This window comes from Onychostoma macrolepis, chromosome 15, assembly GCF_012432095.1.
Source record: "Onychostoma macrolepis isolate SWU-2019 chromosome 15, ASM1243209v1, whole genome shotgun sequence".
NCBI lineage: Eukaryota > Metazoa > Chordata > Actinopteri > Cypriniformes > Cyprinidae > Onychostoma > Onychostoma macrolepis.
The window spans coordinates 4,010,548-4,037,228 of NC_081169.1; the positions used below are offsets into that span (position 1 = coordinate 4,010,548).

A 26,681-nucleotide genomic window follows, 5' to 3' on the forward strand; every position below is an offset into this window, starting at 1 on the left:
GTGGAGCCCCGCACATGATATGTGGACAAAATTATATTCATTGTGGCCACGAATGAAGCACAAGGTAACAAATGAGTACAACATGGCCACAAATTACTAAAACGAGGCAACAAATTAGTACAAAGTGGCCACAATTTACAAAAATGAGGGAATGAATTAGTATGACATGTCCATGATTTACTAAAAAGAGGGAACAAATTAGTACAACGTGGCCACAATTTACAAAAACAAGGGAATTAATTAGTACAACGTGGCCACAATTTACAAAAAAAAGAGGGAACAAATTAGTACGACGTGGCCACAAAAGACTCAAACAAGGGAACAAATGACTACAACATGACCATTATTTACTAAAAAGAGGGAACGATTTAGTACAACATGGTCAAATTTTACTAAAAAGCGGGAACAAATTAGTACAAGGTGGTCGCAATTTACTAAAAAGTGGTACAATGTTGCTACAATTTACTAAAATGAGGGAACTAATAGTACTAAAATTGACTAAAACAAGTGAATGAATTAGTATGATGTGGCCACACTTTAATAAAAAGAGGGAACTAATTCGTGATAAAATTTAGCACTAAAATTGACTAAAACAAGGGAACGAATTAGTACAACAAATACAATATTTTTTCCTCGCATATCATGTGTGGGGCAACGTATTGTTCACACCAAAAAAGAAAAATTTTGGATAAAGAAACTGATGTTCATTTGTTGGATCATTCGGGTTTTTCTGCATTAAAACATTTTCTTGACAGTCGTTTTCCTCACGATTTTGATTGAGACAGGTTTCGTGAGATTCATTAAGTTGAAGTTGGACAAGGCACCTTTGACCTTCTTGCACGTAACTGTCAGTAATTTAGACTATTTGCATTCGCTCATGTGAGATGAATCAACAGACTTAAGATCTGATAAGACTTGTGTGACAAGTCTCATTCCTGTTTATTCCTGTACATTTCACAGTGTCAGTCTAGATGGTGGTGGAAGATTAAACCCGAGATCCAGTATTTGGGTTTTTAAAAATAAAGGATGATTAAAAAAAAAATATGAGTAGAAATTAAACAGGTGTGTGAGAAGCACTAGGCCAGTGCATTGCGAGGCACTTGTGTGCTTTCAGAAGATGCTGTCTGTGTGTGATCATATGATCCTTTCATTGTGGGAAATGGCAGAAACAGGAATTTAAAGTTGCATTGATTTGTGTCAACAAACATGTGACATAATCCCATGATCAAAAATAAAGCTTCCTCTTTAAAACATCCAGAAGGCACACTTTGAAGTTACTTGAAGAATGAAATCTGAAAACTGAATCCAGTACAGTTATTGCTCGGAGATCTGCACATCTTATTCGCTGTCGTTTAAAGTGCCGCAAGATAATTTTGCGAGAATTAAAGGCCACCCGACAGTTTTCTAGAGTATCCGTTGCTGGAGGGAAGGACTGTGAGATAGCGGTGAGTTGTTAATGGAAAATGGATCTTGTTGTTCAGGATCTGAACACGTGCACTGCCCGCACCACATACTGCCGGCAGATCGGACATTCATTCATGCGCTTGCCGCACTTTGTGCACGTGACCATGTGTCCGCACTCCAAAAGAACACAGTCAATGGGTGAGTCCATACAGATCTTACACAGGTTCTCCTCCACGGCTGTCCCAGGTCCGGCGTCTATAAAGAGAACAAGAAGTCATCACAAAACAAGAAGAATGACAATCTTGAAAAGAAACTAAAGTGTGCACGTGTCAATATCATGACATTTTGGTCAGGACATTAAAAATGCAATTTATAACATTCACTTAACAGCATCTTAATTCTTTTTAAACAAGTTTTGATATTTTTTTGGATGGGTTAAGTCAGAATGTCAATTTGGTTCAACTGTGTAGCTAGGCATAATTTTTTTTATAATTATTTCTTTAAAAACAAACAAACAAAAAAAAATCAGCCAAGTTTAGCTTTTAAAGTCATGTGGTGCAACCAACTTGTAAAAATGCACTGGAGAAAGAAAGACCGAAGTCATAACATTTATTGACCTTGACACAACGTGTCAGATAATTTGATCTGATAGGGCAAGTTGTAAAATGTCACATGGTAAAACTCCCAAATTATTATTTGGGGACAAAATATATAATGTATAAACCTTTTGAAAATGATTGAGATTGCAATTATGGTCACACCACATGAACATTTTAGGTCAAAAGTGGTTGAAATTGTTGAAAATGGTATTACAGTTTTTCAAAACATTATTGAACCAACATGAAAACCAATTATATTTCTATTAATTTCTATGAATTGGACACATACATATTCATGAATTCCACCTGCAGGCTTACCGATTATGTGCACTGTTGACTGATTAAATTATTCATAGCTTCACAGTAAAATGGACATAAAACTTGACAAATTAAATGAACACTTAAAATATTAAACGAGGTCATAAGAAATAAACCCACCTGTGCCTTCTGTGGCGATAGACACTGTAAAAATGAAATACAGTCCATGTTAATGTAATCAACAGAAATAATACATTCAACTTTTATATTTAAGCCTACTTTAGAAAATGTGGTCATGTTTGCCCAGGGCACTAACTGCAATACCACATTACCCTTTAAAAATATGCCAAACCTACAGGTTGCACTGGAAAAACAGCGCAAACCAAACTATAAAAAAATAACACATCACTGTCACAGTGCTGAGCTGAACACTCAACACTGTACACACTGAGCCCTCATTCTCATACTGATGCATCGGATCACACAGAACTCTTTACCCATGTTCTGCAGGCCCTTCTGGTCGTGGTACAGACGCGTGACTCGCTCCATCAGCTCCCATTTCTCACAGCAGCCCTTATAGTCGACGAAGTTCCTGGCGAGGATCTCCTTCAACTGCCGGACACTCAGATCCTCAATGTCCTCCACTGACCGGAGGTCAGAAAGAGATGCCCGTCGCCCTGGAGCCAGCACTTCCTCAGAGTCTGAGGACTGACACAGAGAAAGACAGCATGCAAACATCTGTTTATCTAGGCCTGAGAGGTAAATGATCTCTTGGCATCCCAAATACATGCAAATATCACTCCACTAAGAGTCAAAGCCGACTTCAGAGAACAAGAATCCGCCAAATCAAGGACAAATTCTAGAAAATGAAAGCGTGTCATTTTACTTTCACTTTGCTGATTTAGAAACCGGTTTAACCCCAACCACAACACAATCCAGAGATGAGCAAAAAGCCGTGGTCTAAATTAGTTTAGCCGGCATAACAAACTGACACTATGAACAGAAAGATGTGACATGCCAAGATAGATGCAGAAGGAGATACACAGATTAATCGATTAATGCAAGGCAGTGTAAGGACAGTGTCTGACTCCACATCCTGTTATTATGGTCAACATTATATGTTAATACTAGAGTACAGATAACATGCTGAGTGATGATTAACATCATGGTTTAAAGGTCATGTTTAGATTACCTCTAAACGTCAGCCTTTTTATGATGATAAGGAGAGGTATTGTGTGTCAACACTGGTAAATGTTGCGCTTATCTTTCTTATTGTAGCATTGAAAGACAGAGCATCCGTATTTGACCAACAGAGAGACTGTACATCAAATTCATGAAAGAAAGAACAAGGGGAGCCACCTTAGGGTTGTGCTGATAGACGATAGCATCGACGATAGTGTGGCTGAAGCCTTTGACGATATCAAGACTATTATTATTTTTATTATTGTCCAATTAATATTAGGGCTTACTTGTCTCATCATATTTCTTTTTACGCTTTTTTTAGAGCTTATGAATGCAATGGCCAATCAGAGGTGTTCGGAACGAGTCATCGCTGAAAGAGTGGAGTTTTGTTTTGTTGCTCTGATTGAATTCTGCTCCCTTGTGAATTCTCTCATCATAAACCACAAAGCGCAGATGTATGTGCGATGCAAGAATAGGAGATAGCTTCACTGATTATAACGGGAGTGTTTTTTAAAGTGCATAAACTCATGCTACACTGAAGTCAGTATATGATAATGATAATGTAAATGTTCTTTGCTCGTTTTCTGTAGCTGCTGTTTGAATAACAGGAATTGTAAGCATTATAATTAGTAACTTGCAATGTTTTTATTAAATTGTGATCTTGTTAAATGCAGGCATACTAAATATATTTTATGACATGACATCCACATGCTACAATAACAGGGTGCAGCAGGCACAATATTACGCAGCGCTGCTTGCACAGGCAGCAAGCCTTGCAACCATGGAGACATTTGTGAGAGACGCTGCGTAACATCATTGCGCCTGCTGCACCCATGGTACGGCAGCAAAGTTCCTTGTTTATTACTCCGGAATGAGAGTATAGTTCCTAGCCATATCAGCCTAGAAAATTGCAACTTTTAATTTTCCGTCAGTCTTAGTACACAATGAAACCACAGAAGAGTCAAGTTTTAAATAGGAAAAATATAGAAACTCTTTGGTCATTTTTGAGCGAGATGCTAACGGTCTAATCAGATTCAATGATCTATGCTAAGCTATGCTAAAAGTGCTACCGCCAGACCCAGAGATCGGCTGAATGGATTCGAAAACGGTAAAACTCAACTGTTTAACTCTTGGGGAGTTGGAAAATGAGCCTATTTTCAAAAATAGTGGAGTGTTCCTTTAAGGGTTTATTTATTTGAACTTGAACTGACTGACTGAGCCGAATAATGACACTATTGTCTTCTGTAGAGCTGCTTTACCGCTGAACCGACTTTGTTTCATAACTGAAGAACTCGACATATTTGTTGAACTGAATGGAACCAACCTGCACTGAAACAATCAGTATTGTATAAAGAGCTATAGAAATAAATGTGACTTGACTTCTCCAATCATTTAGTCAAGACCCCAAAAAAATCGACTGCAAGCACGCATTCAGTTTTAAGTGCAACACCCTCATCGATGAGTAGAATCAAATCCCAGACCCCCCTTTTTTTTTTTTATAACCCATTGTTTGTCACAAGATCTGTTGCTACTTTTCACACTAGTACTTTTCACCCCACATGTGAAAGATCAGTTGATCTGATTCACAAAAAAGGTCTCAATGGCTTCATTCACTGGGGATGGATTAATCCCGATCTTTACCTAGTTGAAAGAATCTTGACAGAGTCTTAATTTATGCATGAACTATCACTTTAAGATGTGAAAAGAGTAGACTTGAAAACAGACTTTCAAAGAAGCAGTGATTCATCCCAGCCTGCAGCCAAGCTTTTTCCCACACTCGCAGCACCCACATGGAAGCAGAAGACATTCTTTAAACGGACTCTGCTGAGAACAGCATAAATCATCTTTTCATTGCAGAAGAATAAGAGAGAGATTCCTAGGCATTCTGAAGTGTGACAGGTAACTGTTCTGTCCTCTGCCCCATTTAATGCCACAGACAGCGCAGTAGCAAGAAGAAGAGTAGAGGTGAGGAGTTTCAGGAGGTACCTGCAACTCCTGCTCCACCTGCAGCTCAGCGTCCATCTCGCTTTCAGCTGTCGCCTCAGCCAAGCTCTAAGGGTCAAAGGTCACAGCCAACACAGTTTAACACAGCTGTGCGCCCCATCTAACTCACTTTAAGTTACAACAGATATTTTGCACACTCCGTAGTGTTCTTAAGAGACCGTCTGTGTCAAAAGTGAGTCACACAAGTCATTTTAAAGCTGTGCTTTACCGTGCTGTGTGAACCAAACCGAGAAGTGAAGCACATGCAAGCGGGCTGTGTGCACAGATGAATTTTAAAGTTCAATTCAAAAACAGATGAATGCTTTCCAAAAAAAATATTGAGCAGCAAAAACTGTTTTCAACATTGGTAATAAAAAAAATGTTTCTTGATCAAATTAGCATATTAGAATGATTTCTGAAGAATCATGTGACAGAAGACTGGAGTAATGATGCTGAAAATACAGCTTTGATCACAGAAATAAATACAATTTTATAATATAATCACATTAGTGCTGTCAAAATTAGCGTGTTAACACAGACGATTAATTTTTCCAGTTTAACGGTGTTAAAAATTTGTAACGCAGTTAACACAGGGGTGGAGCTAGGTTTGGCCACCCCGCTCACAACTGCTGCTTCTGTCTCTTTTTTTCTTGACAAGGATAGCGTTTATTTAGACGCAGAACGTCTTTATGAGCACATCAAACAGAAGACTTTTCAGGCGCACGGTCCACTCCACCGCAGCGCCAGGCGCTAGTCAGACGAGTGCGGAAATGTACAGGTGACGAGGAGCTTCATTAGAACAACAGTGAACTACAGTCAGATGAAATGCTGTTAGTTATACGTCAGTAAAAACTAATTTTCCTGTCCTGTCAGCTGTTGTTATACTGTGCTCATAGCGCAAGCTCTTCAATTGCACGCACAAATATGGCAGCATGCACTGTAGCCTGTATCATTTCATAAATCATTAAAGCGCAAGTCAAACTATGAGCATGCGTGTCAGATCTGTGTCACATTCAGCAGTGGCAGCTCTTAAAGTTATAGCAGCCAAATAACCTAATAACCCAGCTGCTGTGAGGTCTGTTGATCAAAGAACAGAAGAAAAAAAAAAAAAAAAAAAAGAGGAAATCAATAACTTCTGTAGCTTTAAGGATTCATCTATATTTAATTTTGGATTAAATGTTGGATAACTTTATTCAATTTCTGTACATTTCATACTTGCTGAAGGACAGGTAAATATGACATTTATAATAATGGGTTTATGTGAAGATTGTTTTAAGTTCACTTAAATTGGAAGCTGTCATTTTTAAAAGTCTAATAAATGCTCAAATTGATAGCTTTCAATTATACTGTAATGTTGAATAGCTATAGTCAATGGTTAAATATTAGGAAAAAAAGAATTTCCTAGAGACATTTTTATGAAGAGTCATAAAAAAAGATGTCATTAAATACTAAACATATACTGTCTTCATGTTGTTTCTACATTAATTTGAAGACTGAAATAGTGGTTAATTTCAGAAAAAAAGTGTGCGATTAATTAGTAATTTTTTTTAATCGATTGACAGCACTAATTCACATGGAGATTAATTATTTTAAATTCTTATAATATTTCACAATATTACTGTTTTTACATTATTTTTCATTAAATAAGTGCGGCCTCTTTCAAAAATATATATAAACAATAAGTTTTCCTAACCTCTGACCAGTAGTGGAAGTTTTTTTTTTTTTTTTTTTAATTATTTGTTTACCTGTCCATCTTCTGTTGCTTGAGACTGAGGCCCCAGTTCTGTTGTGCCGTTGTTCGTCGATGGGCTCACGGTTATGACTGGAGTGTTAGGTTCCTGTGTGGTCACTGGGGGTGGAGGAATGTGCGTGTCAGATGTAGGTGTCTGCTGGCCGAGAACCAGCTCGACCAGCTCCTCCTTCTCGCGGCACATCTGCGTGGGGATCTCGTGCAGGTGGAGGTAGTCCCTCAGATCCTTTACCTTGAGCTTCATCAGCTCGGCTCGCTCGAACAGGATGCCCCGGAAACGGTGGCAGGTGTGGCACAGCCATGGCTGGAGGTCCTGCTGAGTGGAGCAGTGGCTACAGTAGTTTTTCTTGCAGTCCATGCACATGTGCTGCAATGAAAAATGGGAGGGTTTAAAGCCAGGTTAAGACTGGAACACAAGGTCTAATCTTACTTAAGGAGTGTGTAACACCATTGAGAACATTGCATTTTGTAACTGACAAGGGCATTTGCTGGGTCAAAAGCTACATTCTATTGCATCATTCTAAGCACATCCTCCGTTTACGACATTATGTCTGATAAACAATGAGCTGCACTGGATAATGCCAAAGGAGTCTGGGAAGTCTCTTCAGGAAATATTGACACAACAGAACTCAAGTGTAGTGTTCTGGAAGTCACAATGCCATTCAGTCAGAGCTGTGGAGCTCTGCACACAATCTCATTTCCTTCCACTCACTACTACTTTACTGCCTAAAATCCATATTCCTGTAAAATAAATGCACCCCAAAATCATCCACTCTCATTCAATATTCAGATTCACTCTGAAAAAGTAAAGTCAGTCGCAACTAGGTGCAGTAAGTGAATTATGAGAAACACTGTTTATAAAATGATCACACTCCTATCCATCTTTTTGCGCTACGAATGCTATAATAAGCATTTTCAAAAACTGGGTACAATGAGGTTTTTTTTTTTTTTTTTACTCACCCTTCAACCATCGATCATTAAAAGGAAGTTTATAAGTATAAAAGCATTAAGAACAACATACAATGAATAAGTCCTAAATTATGGACGTGTTAAATAGATATCATTATAGTAATGTCTATATTTTGTAAAAATCACATTTTACAGCAACCGTGTGAAAACTAACCTGGAAAGAGATGTGAGGATTTGGGGAGAAAAATGAAAGATTCATTCCAGGGAATTATTCAGTGTTTATATCGTAAATTAAATCGGAAGAGTGTCTTCTTTCATTTACTTAAAGCAGAATACAAAGGAAACATAGAAATAATCAGGAGGAAAATGCTGCAGCCGGCTAAAAAGAGCTATTCTATAGGCTAGATGTTGTTATATCACGTCACATTAATATACCAAACGTAATTTTATTCTAACTTCTGAAAATAGAAAACGAATGAAAATTTACAGCCCATTCAGTCAAAATGATGGATAAGGATTATTTGTAGCACAATCTTATGATCTGAAATGATTTTGAGTGGAACCCCAAACCGGAAGTGCCTCCCACAATTTAAAACACAGTAGGAAAAAGGTGGATACAACAAGCACCTCCCACGTCACATTGGTTACAAGTGTGTTTTGGTGCTCTGTTCGATCCACTTTGAACAGTGTTTCTGTTCTCAAATCGTTTGCTGCACCTTTAAGGCCATGACACAAGTCGGCCAAACTTTTGCTGTCACTAAGCATCAGTCGGCCTAGTTTTTGCCACCAGTTCTTTCATGTTGGTTTGGTGTGTCACAGCCTTTACGTAGGTGAAAGATTTTCTGAGGTCTAAGCCTGGTTTCTGTAGAAGCAACACATCAATGCAATTCCAGCTTAATTTATGAGAAACTCTTTTCATTACCAAATTACTGGTGAAGCATTACACCACCAACAATTTTAAAGTGAAGAGAAAAAAAGCCATTAGTTTTCTCAACAATAGGGGAATTGATTTTTAATGATCACCTATAGTATAAACTTTTAAAGACAAACTTACTGTGAGTTTCAAGGTTGTTAATCAATGGTATATGCTTTTGTTGAAGCCATGATGCCACATTATTTAATACTGCCAGTGAAAACTACATTGCCCATGATTCTGCATATGAAATGAAATCTCCAACAATCAAGCAAATCACAAAAAAAAAAAAAACACTTTAGCCTCCGCCCACTCCCATGAAGCAAATGACAGAGTCAGTCTTGCTACGTTCTCAAGTCTCAAACTACTTAAATGTGTGTGTGTGTGTGTATGTATATGTATATATGCATATTTTAGAACAAACTTAAAATATATTTTTTTTCTAAATGCATAATTAACATTTTAAAATCAATAGTTTTATATTTATCCATTGGTTTTTATTGCAATGCTTCATGGGACTGTAGTCCTTTCCCTCATTAAAGCCATTAAGATCACAGTGTTGAACCTTCATCTTTTTGTCCAATTTTGAAATACGTTTGTTTTAAGCTTTAAATCAAAGTTTGTAATGTTGTGATTCATCTCCAGCTGCTTGGTTTAGTTAATGGCTTATTATGTGTCATGGGATGAGTAGTTATCAAATCAGTTGTTGTAATACTGATTAATAAATGGAACTACCTGGTTTGGTTCAAGGCTTGGAAACTTTTTTCCCCCTTGTTTTTTAATGCGTATTATTGACATAAGAAAAAGCTTCTGCTGGAAAAAAAAAAAAAAAACTGTGTGGTCACTACTGAGCTCTGTTCAGATAACAATACTGGATGTGCTTTGTAGAAGTCCTACCCACTAGTAGGTCTACAAACAGCTTGCGTTCAAACATCAAAACCTCCCATATCTTCAAACAAATCTATTCAGGAAACCAGATCCCAATGTTACTCTACTCTTACGTAAGGTGTGTGTGCAAGGAATGCCATGAACGTGGCATGACAATGCACTACAGTAAAGAAGCGGTACAATGGCTGTGACATCGATATGCATCATCGTACTGTCATTCGAGCCACAGTTTACAAAGTGCATTCTGGATAATTCACGCTGGATGAGGAAGCTCACACAATGACTCCAGTCACTCACTCAAATGTGAAACAGACGATGTATGGCAGCTGTAAAGTGCAGCTTGATTAATGTTAATAATGGTGGCTATAAATTGTAGCTCAAGCCCTTTCCTTGACATGAGGATGATGGGTAACACTTTAGTATTAGGGACCAATTCTTACTGTTAACTAGCTGCTTATTAGCATGCCTATTATTAACATTTAGGCTCTTTATTAGTACTTGTAAAGCACATATTCTGCACGACCGTATTCTATATCCCTAATCCTTCCCAAAACCTAAACTTAACAACTACCGCACTAGCTATTAATAAGCAGCAAATTAGGAGTTTGAGGCAAAAGTCCTAGTTAATGGTTTGTTAATAGCGACAATTGGACCTTAAAATAAAGTGTGACTGGATGATGTTAATACAAATCATCAAGAGGAATCCAAAAGGCTCTAGTAAGTGCAATATATATTACCAATAATGCATATTTGATCCCAAATTTGGCAAAACTTAAAGTGCAGCTTAATTTTAAATTTAGCAGATAAGTTTATTCAAAATATTAAAAGAAAGTAATGGACTTTTAGAGTTCTCTCTGGTTGTCTTTGGTTTTGAACTCTATTTAGGTCAGAAAGGCCCCTTTAGTGCTTTAAAATGCTGCCTTAGTAAGCAGCTCACAAGGTGTAGGATATTTTGAGTGTCTAGCAAAATCGAATTCACCTGCATATGGTTTTCAGTAGCTTAAGACAGTTTGTGGTTTGTATTAACATTAAACACGGGGGAATCTCCAGTGAAACGACTTGATTATGATCTTAAGCAGCACGGCCAGTTAGAACTGGAATAAACTCAACTAGACATTCTGACCTGAGTAACTGTGAACCTTCACTTGTGAACATCTAAAATAGTGTTAAGATCTGTTCACAGGAATGTTAAGGCTTGCTTCGGTGTGTTGCAACTGGGTTCAACTTCAAATTTGATTACAAATAGACTTTCACACATTATATAAATCACGGTCATAAGTAAGCGCAGTGGCAAAACTGTAGTGTGCCATCTGTCGCTGTGTTCTGTGTTTACTTTTGTATTTTTGGTATATGCTTAAATTTTGTACAGCACTTTGGCCAACAGCTGTTGTTTTTAAATGTGCTTTATAAATAAATATGACTGACTGACTGACTGACTATAATCAGTGCAATTTATGTGTCAACAGGATAAAAGTTCATCCGAAAATGAACATTATATCATTGTTTACCTTCCTGTTGTTCTGTGGAACCTAAAAGAAGATGGTTTTAAAGAATGGTTTAAATCTTTTTGTACAAATACAATACTACAATTTCACTGACACTTAAACTGAAATTTTGTAACCAACATAGACAATCACAAACATTGTGTGTTTATGCGATCCATTTGAAATAATTAAACTATGTCATTTTAATTATTAACAGTCAAATAATTCCTGATAGCTTATCTGAATTGTTCTTATTTTTCATCAAACAGTTACTAGATTAGTCTTTAACGAGCCAAAAAAAGCACACGTCACACCTCTCTTTATCAGTTTGCACTGTCTACTAGTGTTGTCACGGTACCAAAATTTCTGTATTCCGTACCAATACCAGTGAAAATCCACGGTTCTCGGTACCAATTTCGGTACCAAAGCAATACACAAAAACATGCTAATTAAAAAACACACTATTTCACACTATAAGTCAAACAAAAATAAAATGTACAAAAATCAATGCCATTCTTTATGCTTATTTAAAATTGTGTTTCAAGTTTTTCCACAAGTAATAAGAGTATGGAAAACTGTAAACAAGATTCACCCAAATTTAATTGGTCTTTTAATTAATGAAATTTAAACATTTTATTTTTTGGTAGGCCTAAATAAAGGGGGTTTACTATTAAAATTAAAATATGGAAGAAATATTGTGTGATTATTTATTTAAAAAATTAAACAGTAGTAGTAGTAGTAGTATGACATACATTCTACTAATAGTAGCCTAATATATTTCTGTCTAAATCGAACTTTTATTTTGACGGGTTGCCGTGAATACCTTTACCTTTTTGTGTGTGTATATGATATGACGCTGGTTTTACTAAAATGAAACCGTAAAATGCTCGTGAAGTGACTCTCAGAGCAGTTCTGGAGATGTTGTTTATGTATTTATGTCCTCATTTAGACGGCAGACGCTGAAATCACCTCGACAGCGTATGTAACAAAACCGCACGTCTCTGCCATTCATTCATTCACACTGAGACTCGCAGAACATGCGGGACTGCGGGATTCATATTTGAATCGACTTTTGCGGCTTAATATTTACAGATACTAGTCCATATCGCGATTTGATTTAAGTGTAATGACCTACTTTGACAAATTTCATGACATTCCGTGTTAAACTGTAAATTCCGTTTTTAAACTAGGTTCCGAGATTCCGTCCGCGTTTTCTGCATCGCGGAAATCATCGGGCGTACGCGTCAAGAACCGGGTTGACCGGCTACTCGGTACCACCGGTACTTAAAAAAACCTGGTACCGTGACGTTTTCATTTTTTTAGTACCGACTTGGTACCGAAGTACCGGGTCTTTTGGCAACACTATAATGTTTGCCTACAAAACCACCTCTGGCCTCTGCACCCTTTTACCTAAATTCATTACTTCAGACCTATGTGCCCTCTATAAGCTTGCATTCTACAAGTGAACGTCACTTTATTGTTCATCCCAATGAGGCACAGAATCATTTCACAGACTTTTACATTAAATGTTCCCTCCTGGTGGAATGATCTGCCCAACTCAATCCGAGCAGCTGAGTCCTTAGTCATCTTCAAGAATCAGCTAAAAACACATCTCTTCCATCTTTATTTGACCATCTAACTCTAGCTCTCTCTATTCTAATTCTATTCTACTTGTTAAAAAGAACTGACCCTTTAACACTTGCATTTTCTATTCTATTTTTATTCTAACTACTTGTTTTCTTTTTATTTATAAAAATGGACCCTCTAATGCTAGTGTTCTCTATTCTTTTGACTGTTTACTTTTTATTTATTTAAAATAAATTTACCCTATACACTTCTCTATTCCTTTGCTATTCTAACATATATATATATATATATATATATATATATACACATATACACACACACACACACACACACACACACACAGAGAGAGAGAGAGAGAGAGAGAGTGGGTACGGAAAGTATTCAGACCCCCTTAAATTTTTCACTCTTTGTTATATTGCAGCCATTTGCTAAAATCATTTAAGTTCATTTTTTTCCTCAATGTACACACAGCACCCCATATTGACAGAAAAACAGAATTGTTGACATTTTTGCAGATTTATTAAAAAAGAAAAACTGAAATATCACATGGTCCTAAGTATTCAGACCCTTTGCTGTGACACTCGTATATTTAACTCAGGTGCCGTCCATTTCTTCTGATCATCCTTGAGATGGTTCTACACCTTCATTTGAGTCCAGCTGTGTTTGATTATACTGATTGGACTTGATTAGGAAAGCCACACACCTTTCTATATAAGACCTTACAGCTCACAGTGCATGTCAGAGCAAATGAGAATCATGAGGTCAAAGGAACTGCCTGAAGAGCTCAGAGACAGAATTGTGGCAAGGCACAGATCTGGCCAAGGTTACAAAAACATTTCTGCTGCACTTAAGGTTCCTAAGAGCACAGTGGCCTCCATAATCCTTAAATGTAAGACGTTTGGGACGACCAGAACTCTTCCTAGAGCTGGCCGTCCGGCCAAACTGAGCTATCGGGGGAGAAGAGCCTTGGTGAGAGAGGTAAAGAAGAACCCAAAGATCACTGTGGCTGAGCTCCAGAGATGCAGTCGGGAGATGGGAGAAAGTTGTAGAAAGTCAACCATCACTGCAGCCCTCCACCAGTCGGGGCTTTATGGCAGAGTGGCCCGACGGAAGCCTCTCCTCAGTGCAAGACACATGAAAGCCCGCATGGAGTTTGCTAAAAACACCTGAAGGACTCCAAGATGGTGAGAAATAAGATTCTCTGGTCTGATGAAACCAAGATAGAACTTTTTGGCCTTAATTCTAAGCGGTACGTGTGGAGAAAACCAGGCACTGCTCATCACCTGTCCAATACAGTCCCAACAGTGAAGCATGGTGGTGGCAGCATCATGCTGTGGGGGTGTTTTTCAGCTGCAGGGACAGGACGACTGGTTGCAATCGAGGGAAAGATGAATGAGGCCAAGTACAGGGATATCCTGGACGAAAACCTTCTCCAGAGTGCTCAGGACCTCAGACTGGGCCGAAGGTTTACCTTCCAACAAGACAATGACCCTAAGCACACAGCTAAAATAACGAAGGAGTGGCTTCACAACAACCCCGTGACTGTTCTTGAATGGCCCAGCCAGAGCCCTGACTTAAACCCAATTGAGCATCTCTGGAGAGACCTAAAAATGGCTGTCCACCAACGTTTACCATCCAACCTGACAGAACTGGAGAGGATCTGCAAGGAGGAATGGCAGAGGATCCCCAAATCCAGGTGTGAAAAACTTGTTGCATCTTTCCCAAAAAGACTCATGGCTGTATTAGATCAGAAGGGTGCTTCTACTAAATACTGAGCAAAAGGTCTGAATACTTTCCGTACCCACTGTATATATATATATATTTATACACACACAGTGGTGTGAAAAAGTGTTGGCCCCCTTCCTGATTTTTTTAAATTTTTTTGCATGTTTGTCACACTTTAATGTTTCAGATCATCAAACAAATTTAAATATTAATCAAAGATAACACAAGTAAACACAACATGCAGTTTTTAAATGAAGTTTTTTTATTATGAAGGGAAAACAAAATCCAAACCCACATGGCCCTAAACCTAATAACTGGTTGTGCCACCCTTTGCAGCAACAACTGCAATCAAGCATTTGCGATAACTGGCAATGAGTCTTTCACATCGCTGTGGAGGAATTCTGGCCCACTCATCTTTGCAGAATTGTTTTAATTCAGCCACATTGGAGAGTTTGAGCATGAATGGACCGTTTAAGTTCATGCCACAGCATTTCAATTGGATTTAAGTCCAGACTTTGATTTGGCCAAAACCTTCATTTTGTTTTTCTTGAGACATTCAGAGGTAGACTTGCTGCTGTGTTTGGAATCATTGTCCTGCTGCATAACCCAAGTGCACTTGAGCTTGAGGTCACAAACTGATGGCCGGACATTCTCCTTCAGGATTTTCTGATAGAGTGCAGAATTCATGGTTCCATCAATTATGGCAAGTCATCCAGGTTCTGAAGCTGCAAAGCAGCCTCAGACCATCACACTACCACCACCATGTTTGACTGCTGGTATGATGTTCTTTTTATGAAACGCTGTGTTGGTTTTACACCAGATGTAATGGGACACACACCTTCCAAAAAGTTCAACTTTTGTCGCATCCGTCCACAGAATATTTGCCCAAAAGTCTTGGAGATAATCAAGATATTTTTTGGCAAATGTGAGACGAGCCTTTGTGTTCTTTTTGGTCAGCAGTGGCTTTTTCCTTGGAACTCCCCCATGGATACTGTTTTTGCCCAGTCTCTTTTTTATTGTTGAATCATGAACACTGACCTTAATTGAGGCAAGTGAAGCCTGCGGTTCTTTAGATGTTGTTCTGGGTTCTTTTATGACCTCCTGGATGAGTCGTCTTTGTGCTCTTGGAGTAATTTTGGTAGGCCGGCCACTCCTGGGAAGGTTCACCACTGTTCCAAGTTTTCTCCATTTGTGGATAATGGCTCTAACCATGGTTTGCTGGAGTCCCAAAGCCTTAGAAATGGCTTTATAACCCTTTACAGACTGATATATGTAAACTATTTTGTTTCTCATCGGTTTATGAATTTCTTAAGATCGCAGAAAGATGTGTTGCTCTTTGGCAGTAATCAGGCCTGGGTTTGGCTAGTGAAATTTAACTTACTGTAGCTTTCTAAAATAATGTGGTTAATCACAGTTCTTTCATGATTTAATAGGAGGGGGCAATTCATTTTTCACGTAGGGCCAGGTAGGTTTGGACAGCTTTTTTCCCTTAATAAATGAAATCATCATTTAAAAACTGCATTTTGTATTTACCTGCATTATTTTTGTGTAATATTAAAATTTGTTTGATGATCTGAGTCTTTTAAGTGTGACAAATACGCACAAAATAAAAAAATCAGGAAGGAGGCCAACACTTTTTCACACCACTGTGTGTGTATGTATATATATATATATATATATATATAATGTTTTGGATAAAAGCATCAGCTAAATGACAATGTAAATGTAGGTGGCACTTTTGGACAAGCAGAAATATAGCAGTTACCATGTTTACTCCTGTAAACACATGAAAAACTGTCAATAAAACCTTTTCTGAAGATGTTTCCCCCTGGTAACTGGTAAATACACTCCCACACTTTACTCATCTTCCACTGTGGACATTTCTCTGAGACTGCAGCGAGCATCATGAAGAAAATGCATGCATGCAAGGTCTGAGGTGAAATTAAATGATTTTATTTTCGCTCCAGATATCCACTTTTCAAAATAATATATTATTTTTTAAAACATGACTACATTTTGACTTGTTTACTAGTATTCCCAATGTCAACTAGCATGATTTATATAGTATTTTACGTTTTAAGTACAGGAATCGATTTTATAAACTCTTTTTGGGGTCAACTATCCCCTCAAAGACTTTTTAATCAAATGAACTTCCACGGCCTTAACGGTCATGTGTGATTGGATAAGGATCAAGTTCGAGTTCAAGTCAGGGCCTGAATTTCGTTTTTTAAACTGGGGGGGAATTCCCCCCTTACATGGGTCACATGGGGGGGGCCTAAATTGACATCGGGGCTAAATTAATCGTCTTCATTTATTTATGTCTACAAATTTTAATGTATGGTTTTTAAAACAGCTTAACAAGTTTTGATGCTCTCCTCCAAATTGACATTAGGAACTGTATTAAAACTATTTATGAATGCCTTTCAGAATCAGTGTATTTCATATATTCCAGTTCAATTACTTTTTTTTTTTTTTTTAGTATTTTTTAAATTTTTATTTTATTTTATTTTATACAAAACACATCATGATCTCCTTCAAACTGACATTAAGAACTCAACTAATATATGTCACTTAATGTTTCATTATTTTGAGTTGCTTTCAGTTTTATGCCTTCTGAATGAAGGAATGTCTCAGCTTTCTAAGATATGGGCTAATTATTTTTTTCTAATGTTTAATCAAAAATTGTGATCAAAAATTAGCCATCCCATTACAGGGTGATATTTGACTCCTTAAAGTGATTTACAGAATTTTATTTTTATGGCATTTTTCTAACTTTATTAAAAGTATGTCATCTTTTTTGTTAAATTTTTAAAAATACATATTTATAAGCTTTTTAAAATTTCTAATTAGAATAAGAATAATAAGATATCAATCAAATTAATCAGTATTAACAAAATTAATTTGTACAGAGGTGGAGCAGAAGAACACAAAAGTGGCTTGTAGGTGTATTTTCAGACGTTTAATGAGCCTCAGAGTTGGTATGAGTGCAATTAAATTTATAAATTCATGTTTAAATATACAATTTGAATAGGTTATAGAAATATTAAATTATTTGAATAACTGAAAGATACGTCAAAATTTAAACAAACTGCCAGCAGGTGGCGACAAGTCACTGGTTTGATCACTGAATCATTCATTAAATTGATTCGTTCGAACGGCTGATTCATTCAGGAATCAAGGAAGTGACTGTCTTTATGAATGGGTAATTGAATCATTGACTCACTAGATACGTTTAAAAACGCCTGTTCATTCATAAAGGAGACACCGCTGTGTTTGAATGGAGATGCGCAGCGGCTCAGCTGTGGCTATGATTCAAACTATTTTCATCGAGGAAATAGAGCAAAATCAGGCAACAGTGTTATAGTCAGACAATGTAAGTCACTTAATATTAACTTCTTGTTTACTGAACTGTTGTATTAAATCAATATCACATTTACAAACTCCCTTACTAATCATTAAATCTGTCACTCTCCTTAGTTCATCGCGATCTCACAAAGTTCCATTATAATCAACGAAGCTCTCTACACTGCATAATGAATCTCTTATTTACATTGTGTCTACTTTCTTCGTTTATGAAAGGATTCATGAGATATGTCTGTGACATTACTCAACTCTGCAAAACTAAAATAAATATTTTTTCATAGTCGCACGCAGTAGTTTTCAGTCGCATTTGCGTGCGGCTCAGAATATTAAGAGCGCGTCACACAGCATTGTGTGAATAAGATCAGAGCGACGCAGGCCGCGGAGAGCACGCCGATGCTGCAGGACTCAGCCACAGTCAGAGAACACCGGTGCAGCGCTGTTTGTGGAATTAAATTCTAAATTAGAGACGGACTGTTTGAACCGGTGATTTCTTTTTTCGCTGCTGTGGATGTATTTCATAATTTGATCTGAGATTAAGCAAATATTGTGCGGGAATTTCTCGCATTATAAAAGTTAAATTTGCGGGAATGGTTTAAATTATGCGCAATCCCGTGCCGAAATTCAAGCCCTGCAAGTTCAAAGTTTATTATAAGCCCAGAGGGCAATTTTTGGTGCAGCATCAAGTTTGTTGACATATCATACAGAACACACAAACAAAAACAGCAACCACAACATTCTGACATCCTACAAATTTAAAAGCCTTACAGCAGTGGGAATAAAATAATACCTAAATCGGTTACTTTTAAGTTTAGGCATACTATAATGCCTACCAGAAGGAAGCATTTTAAATTCATGGAACAGTGGATGAGTACAATCAGCAACAATAGCTCAAGCTTTCTGTAAGACAAACCGATCAAAGCATTATGATAACCCAGTCTGCTTAATGCCTATTATCTTACTACCTTGGTTGACAATGCCATTCAATGAATTTCGGTGTGTAACATTTACATTTACCATACCAACAACATATAGAGAAGCAGAGCACCGATTCAATATAAGATTTATATAATACATGGTCATAAGAGTCCTACTGATATTAAAAGTAGAGAGCCTCCGAAGACAGTGTAACCGTTGCTGGCCTTTTTTACATACTGCTTCAACATGAGTATCAAAACGTAATTTATCATCAATGATAAGCCCAAGGTACTTGTAACTACTGGCCCATTCCACCATTTGACCATTTACACTAGTTGGTTGAGGAGACGAAGGACTGGATCTAAAATCAATTACCATATCTTTAGTCTTTTTTATGTTTACTTGCAAAAAGGCACTGTCGCACCATGTCATAAAATCATTCACCACCGGACCATGACAATTTAAACTCTGAAATTAATTTCTTTACTAAAACATGGGGCTGAATAGTATTAAAAGCTGACGAAAAATCTACAAAGAGCAATCTAACTTGGGTTTTCCTTCCCTCCAAATGTTTCGTAACCATATTTAACAGGGTGGATGAGGCATCCTCAACTCCCCTTCTGGCCTGGTAAGCAAACTGCAATGGATCTAAAAGACTTTGAGTTTTTAATAAAAGTTCATCCCTGACAAATTTCTCAAAACTCGCTAAATGAAAAAAATCATTCACATACAAACTGATTCTCTTTCATTTTTATAAATATCCATGACTTTTCCAGCTCAACATCATTTTAAAATTCCCTGTTATTTCCAGTGTTTCCATGACCATGTGAGACATGTACTACAACACTAAACTTTGAGAAACTGCCATTCACAAGCACTTGATATCATCATTTTGTACTAACGTCAGTATAAAATTGATTACCTTTCTGGCTAGGCTGTCGAAGCGACCTCCACAGGCCTTGCATGTCTGTTCTGGAGCGGTGGGAGATGGGTAACTGCTGAAGCCTGAGTTGGTGAAGGCCTGATGACGTGTGCTACTTCTGGTGTCCTCCACGGTGGAATCATCCAGACAGAGCCAGCCGCAGCAGCTGGCCCACATACTCCACACCTACTACTGTTCGAGAAAGAGACTCTTAGATTACAGCTAATCGCACCACAAATTCAATCAACTCAGTCTTCAAATACAATCAAACCACCTTAGTCTGAGAAGACAAAGGATGTACTTTCTTAAAAAGTAGATCAGTCTGCTCCAATCAATACCCTCAGAAGTGAATTAGCAGCATGAAAAAGTTCTTCCAGCATCAGTCAGGACGGCCGGCAAGCTCTCAGCTGGAGTCATTTGGCTGAAGAAGTAGGACTTCCATCATTTATTCAAAGGCTTGGTGCCTAAACCACAGGAGCTGTGCAATACTCCTAATAGGATGACACTTTATCCGTCTCTCTCTCTCTCACACACACACTCCCTATCTCACTCACAGCCAAATAAAGGCTGGCTGATCCAGTAGCACTACCATGGTTACACCTCTCATGGTTTGGACACAGTGTTTGAATGAGCTGATAAGATGAATCATTCAGGATTGTAAAAACAGCAGATGTGGGTAACTCCCTCCATACACCACTGTCCAAAGGATATTACCATGATAGCAATATTACTCCAGTAAGATGTGCTGGTATAAAACGGCCTTGACCGAAAGTCACATGCAAAAAAAGTACTGAAATTAAAAACCTGTATGACTAGCATTCACACAATACAATGTAGTTATTGTCAACATTGAAGCAAAACTGACACCTCTTATTTTTTTGTCTTATTGTGCAGTGTTTAATTAAAGGACATTCTTCCTAAAAAATAAATAAACAAATAAACATTTGTTTTTCTAATTTTTCATCAAAGCTGCCCGACCTCAAAAATGATTTTTGGTAATCTGATGGTGCTCTAAACATGCATCATATTGAAGTCTTGTCATTAAAAAGTTCAGAAATGCTGTTTTTTGGTAATACAATATAGTATGGGTAACGAACATGGACGGTGTTGTTATAGGCACCTTAAAAAAGGTGAATAATTCAAGATATATTTTCTCATTTTTGCACATCAGGTTTTTTTTTTTTTCTCCATCAACTGGTTAAAAAGCTGGTTGTGGTGGTGTGCAATTTTCTGTTTCTGACACAGGCCATGTTCATTTCCATGTTCTTTATTCTCAATGGTGCTTATTAAACGACACCTAATACTTAAAGACTATTATTTATTAAGACTATATTTAATTCTAAACATTTGTTTACACTTACACATTTCAATCTGGACTAAAACATTTGAGTCCAAAAAAAAGAAAGATGATATCTAGATATTGGTTTAAAATGTTCTGATTCTTTGTTATTGTTCTTCATAGTTGCATTCTTTTGCACTTTAATCTGTAAACATTTGTTTTATTTAACTTTTGTATTGTGTTTTATCTTATTGTACTAATTGACCTTATTCAGTTATTTTTGTTATTTGAAAAAAGTTATTATTTGTTTTTAAGAGGACACCACTCTTTTCAACCCATTTTTGTAATGCAAAAATCACCAGGATAATACAGTTATTGTTTCAAACAACATCAAGACCTTCAGTTCCATTCATCTGCAATCTAAATCTAATCATCTTCAGAGTGCTGACCGCAAACGGCAGACTGAAAGTCAAGCGTGAACAGTGTTGATGCAAATTAGTGTCTGATGAACAACAAACAAAAACAAATGAGTTAAATCATGTGATTGTGTTTTCATGATTAATCATTGCCAGGTACTCATGTCCTTCTCTAGTTTTGCCAACAGTGGCCGATAAAGAGAGAATATTAAATAATATATTACTTTTGGGACATGCTGCAATGCTCTTTGGTGATTGTACAGACAATGTCATGCTGCAAAACTTAAAAACATCAAGAATCATGAAGAGACTACAAAGCAAAGCCAACTGAGATGTCAAATAACAAGGAAGTCAAGACACCCAGCAGGACTGGCCAGACTCCCCTGTGGCGCTCTATTCACGGCCTACAGTGCTAACCGGTGCATTACACACAGTTACTGTCATGGTGACCCAGCCAGATTCTCCTGGCACTGAAGGAACAAGCAATCAGGTTGATATCTGCCTCAAAAAGCAACAAAGCCCTAAGAAAGAGACTAGCTAACAGTAGGATCCTGTTACTCTGACAAAACCTGGGGAAAAATAAAATAATCTCCCTTAGAGCAACATCCAAAACCTTTCTTATCAGCCTGAAGATGCTAACAGAACCTCCACAATGACAAGAAAACTCTGAGGTCAAGTGGTGCAACCATCAAGTAAAAAGAATTGTCATTTTGCTTGAACCTCATGCAAGCTTACACATCTTGAGAGACTTACTGGTTTCGACATGCATCATGAGTCTAAGATAGCAGGATATGAGGGTTTTATTTGTCACAAGAACAAACTGGTTTCCTGCATGTTGGTTGCACCACAATGACTTAATGATTTTAAGACAAAGTTTGTTGTAAATTGTTGTTATCTCAGGATGGTTATACCACCATAACATCTTTGACAAATAAATAAATCGATATACCCATCTACATTTTCCAAATCTCTTGCCCTATGCGTTGGAGGGATGCTGGAGCCTACCCTAGGTTAAGTAAATAAATGTCTACAGTTAATGTTAATTTTAAAACATGTTAAATCACAAAAGAGTTGCACTGAAGTCACTGTGTATTGTCAGTTGGCGCATTACTAGAATATTAAAAGGTTAAAATAAACTCAAATTTATATTTATAAATGTAACAAATAACATAAAATCTGAGTTGTATACAAAAATTGAAATTGCACACAAAGAAGATTTTATATTAACTTGTTAATGATATAATGTGATTTTGATATGTTTATGTGATTATGTGATGTTAATGATATTCCAAGTCACTGTTGAAATATAAACGGTAGCTGTCATAACTTGTTTTCATGACAGATTTATTCAAACATACAATAAATGAGATCATTGACATAAAATGAAATGTAGTATATTTTTATTAAAATGTGCCTCTCTAAACATATTTCAGAAACACTTTAGATTAAGAAACTATTAACTAGTTGCTTATTAGCATGCATAGTAGCATACTGGCTGTTTATTAGTGCTTATAAAGCACATTTTAATGCATGACCATATTCTAGATCCCCTAACTCTACCCAATACCTAAGCATAACTACAACAATAACCCTACTTACTATCAATAAGCAGAAAAATAGGAGTTTATTGAGGGAAAACTCTCAGTTGATAGTGTGTTCCCTAATCTAAAGTGTTACATATGACTAATAAGTAGTGCTGTCAAAAGATTAATGTGTGTACTGTGTATATTTATTATGTATATATAAAGACACACACATGCATGTATATACTTAAGCAAAATATGATTTTATATTAAATATATTTATATATAATATAAATTACATTACTATACATACATACACAAAAAAAAAAAAATATATATATATATATATATGTAAATATTTTTAAAACATATACTGTATATGTGTGTATTTATATATAACATCATAAATACACACAGTGCACACACATATATTATGCAAATGAAAACTTTTATTTTGGATGCAATTAATCGCGATTAATCGTTTGACAGCACTACCAATAAGTGGTTTCATTTTTAAATAAAATTGACAGAGCTCAGACTTTATTTCAAGAGTAACAAATCACAAAGTTTATTGTGCTTATTGGACACGATTATTGGATGGCAGATGCACTAAAAACAATGTTTAGTGTAGTTGATAACACATCAACTTAAAACAGCATAGACTACAAGAACGACTCTTTGGATTTAAGAATCGATATTGGTGCATCAAAATAAAGACTGATTAAAATCTATAGTGCCAACCCAGCCCTCGTATACTAAATATTTCACATTTTTTAAATCTGTCATTGGCTCTAAACACCAAAGGGATTTCTTCCATTTTAAATAGGAAACCAAAACTTGCATTCACGTTGAGAAAAAAAAAAATCCCCACAACAAAAACCATCCAATACAGATTACTTGGCGTCAGCAAACATGGCAGCACGTGCAAAGTTCAAAACAACAAATGCTCTCACAGCCCTCACTGACCAGCTGACTGGACATTGTTACCGCTGGGCTGTCATAAAATACCCCAGCCCCCCTTCAACCCCGGCCCGCAGTGTCAGTACACCCAAACGCTCCCTAGAAACAGACCAATAGCTGCACTGTGACTAGACAACAACACACACCGAGACCGATCTCTCAACAGCAGGAGGATACTCGTAATGGTGACAGGTCATGTGCTTGAGGGCAGACTGGAATTATAAACGACCCATTAGGTTTGACGGAATTTGAAATGTGGAAAGGATCTGAAGGTAAAATGACTGCAGGTCTATGCAAACTGGTGTACATGTCACACACACGTGTGTTAATGGGTTATTTTTGTTTGCTTTTGAATAGAATGTTTGAATATAGTTTACTAGAATGTTGAATCTGGGTTTAGCTCTTTATTTGCAGAAGAGTTTAACACCAATTACAAGTTCAGCACCCAGGAGAGCCGCCCCATAAGTAACCAACCGGTAAATAACCCAAGTCTTACCAGCAGCACTGGAAACACTGCTGCAGAAAGTAGAACAAACTCAATTTGCATTTTCTGAGGGAAATGCCAACGCTTGCAAAGCAGAAAAATGCGGGTCACGGGGAAAGAAATCTAACTGACATCAGCAGCAAGACATAATGACATCATCATCATCATGACATCACACTTCCCAAATTTTGAATGGCACAAAAATAAACAACAGAGACAAATATTTAAAAATTCTAGTTTAAAACACGTGTGCCAAGTTCTTAGAATTTAATCTTTTTTTATGCTGGGTTTAATTGGTTTTGAAAAACTCTATTGACAGTTTCGATTGAATGATTTTAAAAATGTAATGTGGTGTAACCATCAGTGTAATACATTTTTGTATTTTATTTTACATCTTGAATACATGTTCACTTTTTAAGTACCATCTTTACAAATATCATGAATTATTCATTTATAAATATCAAGGAGTCAAACTATTTTATATGACATTTTACAACTTCAAATAATCTTGCCATGTTATAAACGGTCAAATTAACCGACATTTTAAAGTTTAAGCCTCTATGACAATTTCCTTTTTTTTTTTTGCCTGCATGTTAGTTGCACCATATGACTTGATTTGGCAGACAAAAACAAAAATCTAAAATATGATGAAGCTGTGAGCAGAATGTTCATTTTTTTTTTTGCTTTGTTTAAGAAACCATAAAACATTATGCCAAACTACATTTTCTTTTCAAGAATTTCATTATTTTAATGAGACTTTTTTTTCTTCTTCATTATGATTTCAAGACAATGAATCCACCCTGACAAGTTTTACATTATGCTCTTGGAAAAATACCTAAATGAACTTTAATTCAACCTTTAAAAAAAACATGTTCATCATGTTTTAAATGAATAGGTGTATTCAGGTAATTGAATGCATGAATAGCATTGTAATTTTATTTTTAGGATAAAAGAGTGTCCGTTTAATAGGTGCTCTCACCTTGAAAATGAGTCAGTGACTTGTAAAGTGTGAGGTTCAGGTACAGACAGCCTGGGATATAAAATTCAAGCCATTGACATCTATAAAGAGAAACCAAACAAAGTAACACATTTATGAGTAACATTTACTGCTTCTGCTGTTAACAGCACGTTATCATCTCCTTTGAGGCAAGAAGCAAAGAACCTGAGGATCTGGACATTACTCTGATCAAATCTTCCTCTTTGTGCAAATCAACTTCTCAATTCAAAGCTCACACTATGACCTGGAAACCTCAAACATCCGTGTGCGAGCTCACTCTTCTAAAACTTCCTCTTTAAAACAGGAAAACTTTTGTTTACCAAGACAATCGTGTAAGGTTAGCAGAAAAGTAAAACGAGCATCAAGGCGTCACAATGAACTGAAATTGTACAGTATAACTTATACAAGCATTGTATCAGGATTATATACAGTTAAGTTATACATGTATAGCCCTTTAAAGCGTATTATCAGGATTATAAAAACACAGTTCACAGTATAGTCAACATAATAAAGTATTAGCATATTACAGACTCAAAGTATTAGTAGTTAGTGTCACACTTTGAAGTTTCACAAAGTATCATGCGACCAAGATATTAATGGCGAAAACTACAGTGACGAAGCTGACATTAAAGCGTTTAAATCAGTGAAGAGATACATCAATGTGAGGGAAAGTAAAATACGGCAGAGTTTGTGTAATTTCTACTCTCTTTATTCTGTCGCGAGGACGATATTAAACTTACCTCGAATGAAGCGAAGAGAAGCGCTCGCAAACCGCAGCCACATATGTCCAAATCTCTGAACTGATCGATAATCCTCACCCAACAAATCAAGACTTTCAACAAATCATCCGCTTTTAATTTTACGGTTGAACTTGGACAAACTCGCACACTTCTGATGTTTAGGTTTCTGAGGTACTAGAGTCGTTAACAGGAGCGCGAGCACGTCGACTAGTTCAAAACACGAGAACGCGCACGTCGAATGTCAACGCGTTTGACGCACCCATAGAGTTACTAACCACTGGGCCATTAAATAATACAAAATTAAATATAAATTAAATATAATAGTATAGTCTGTAATAGTAAGTATAATATGGTTATTTTTTAAAATCATTTTTATGTCAAAAAAAGGTTAAAAATAAAT

At 36.8% G+C, this 26,681-nt stretch overlaps 1 protein-coding gene across 4 annotated transcripts; it reads right to left on the reverse strand.

The window, feature by feature from the left end:
* Window positions 1-904: 904 nt before the first annotated feature.
* On the reverse strand, window positions 905-26,528 carry rffl (ring finger and FYVE-like domain containing E3 ubiquitin protein ligase). Of its 4 annotated transcripts, none has more exons than XM_058744507.1 (8): window positions 26,282-26,528; window positions 25,524-25,603; window positions 19,883-20,071; window positions 7,172-7,543; window positions 5,430-5,495; window positions 2,759-2,969; window positions 2,442-2,465; window positions 905-1,659 (listed from the first exon to the last, which is right to left on the reverse strand). In XM_058744507.1, exons 3-8 carry the CDS (start codon window positions 20,057-20,059, stop codon window positions 1,478-1,480), a joined length of 1,032 nt encoding a protein of 343 aa, XP_058600490.1. In that variant the 5' UTR covers window positions 20,060-20,071; window positions 25,524-25,603; window positions 26,282-26,528; the 3' UTR covers window positions 905-1,477. The 4 variants fall into 4 exon arrangements, with proteins under 4 accessions (XP_058600490.1, XP_058600488.1, XP_058600489.1 ...); XM_058744505.1 differs by having other exon boundaries at window positions 19,883-20,074; XM_058744506.1 differs by lacking the exon at window positions 25,524-25,603 and having other exon boundaries at window positions 19,883-20,074.
* Window positions 26,529-26,681: the final 153 nt, after the last annotated feature.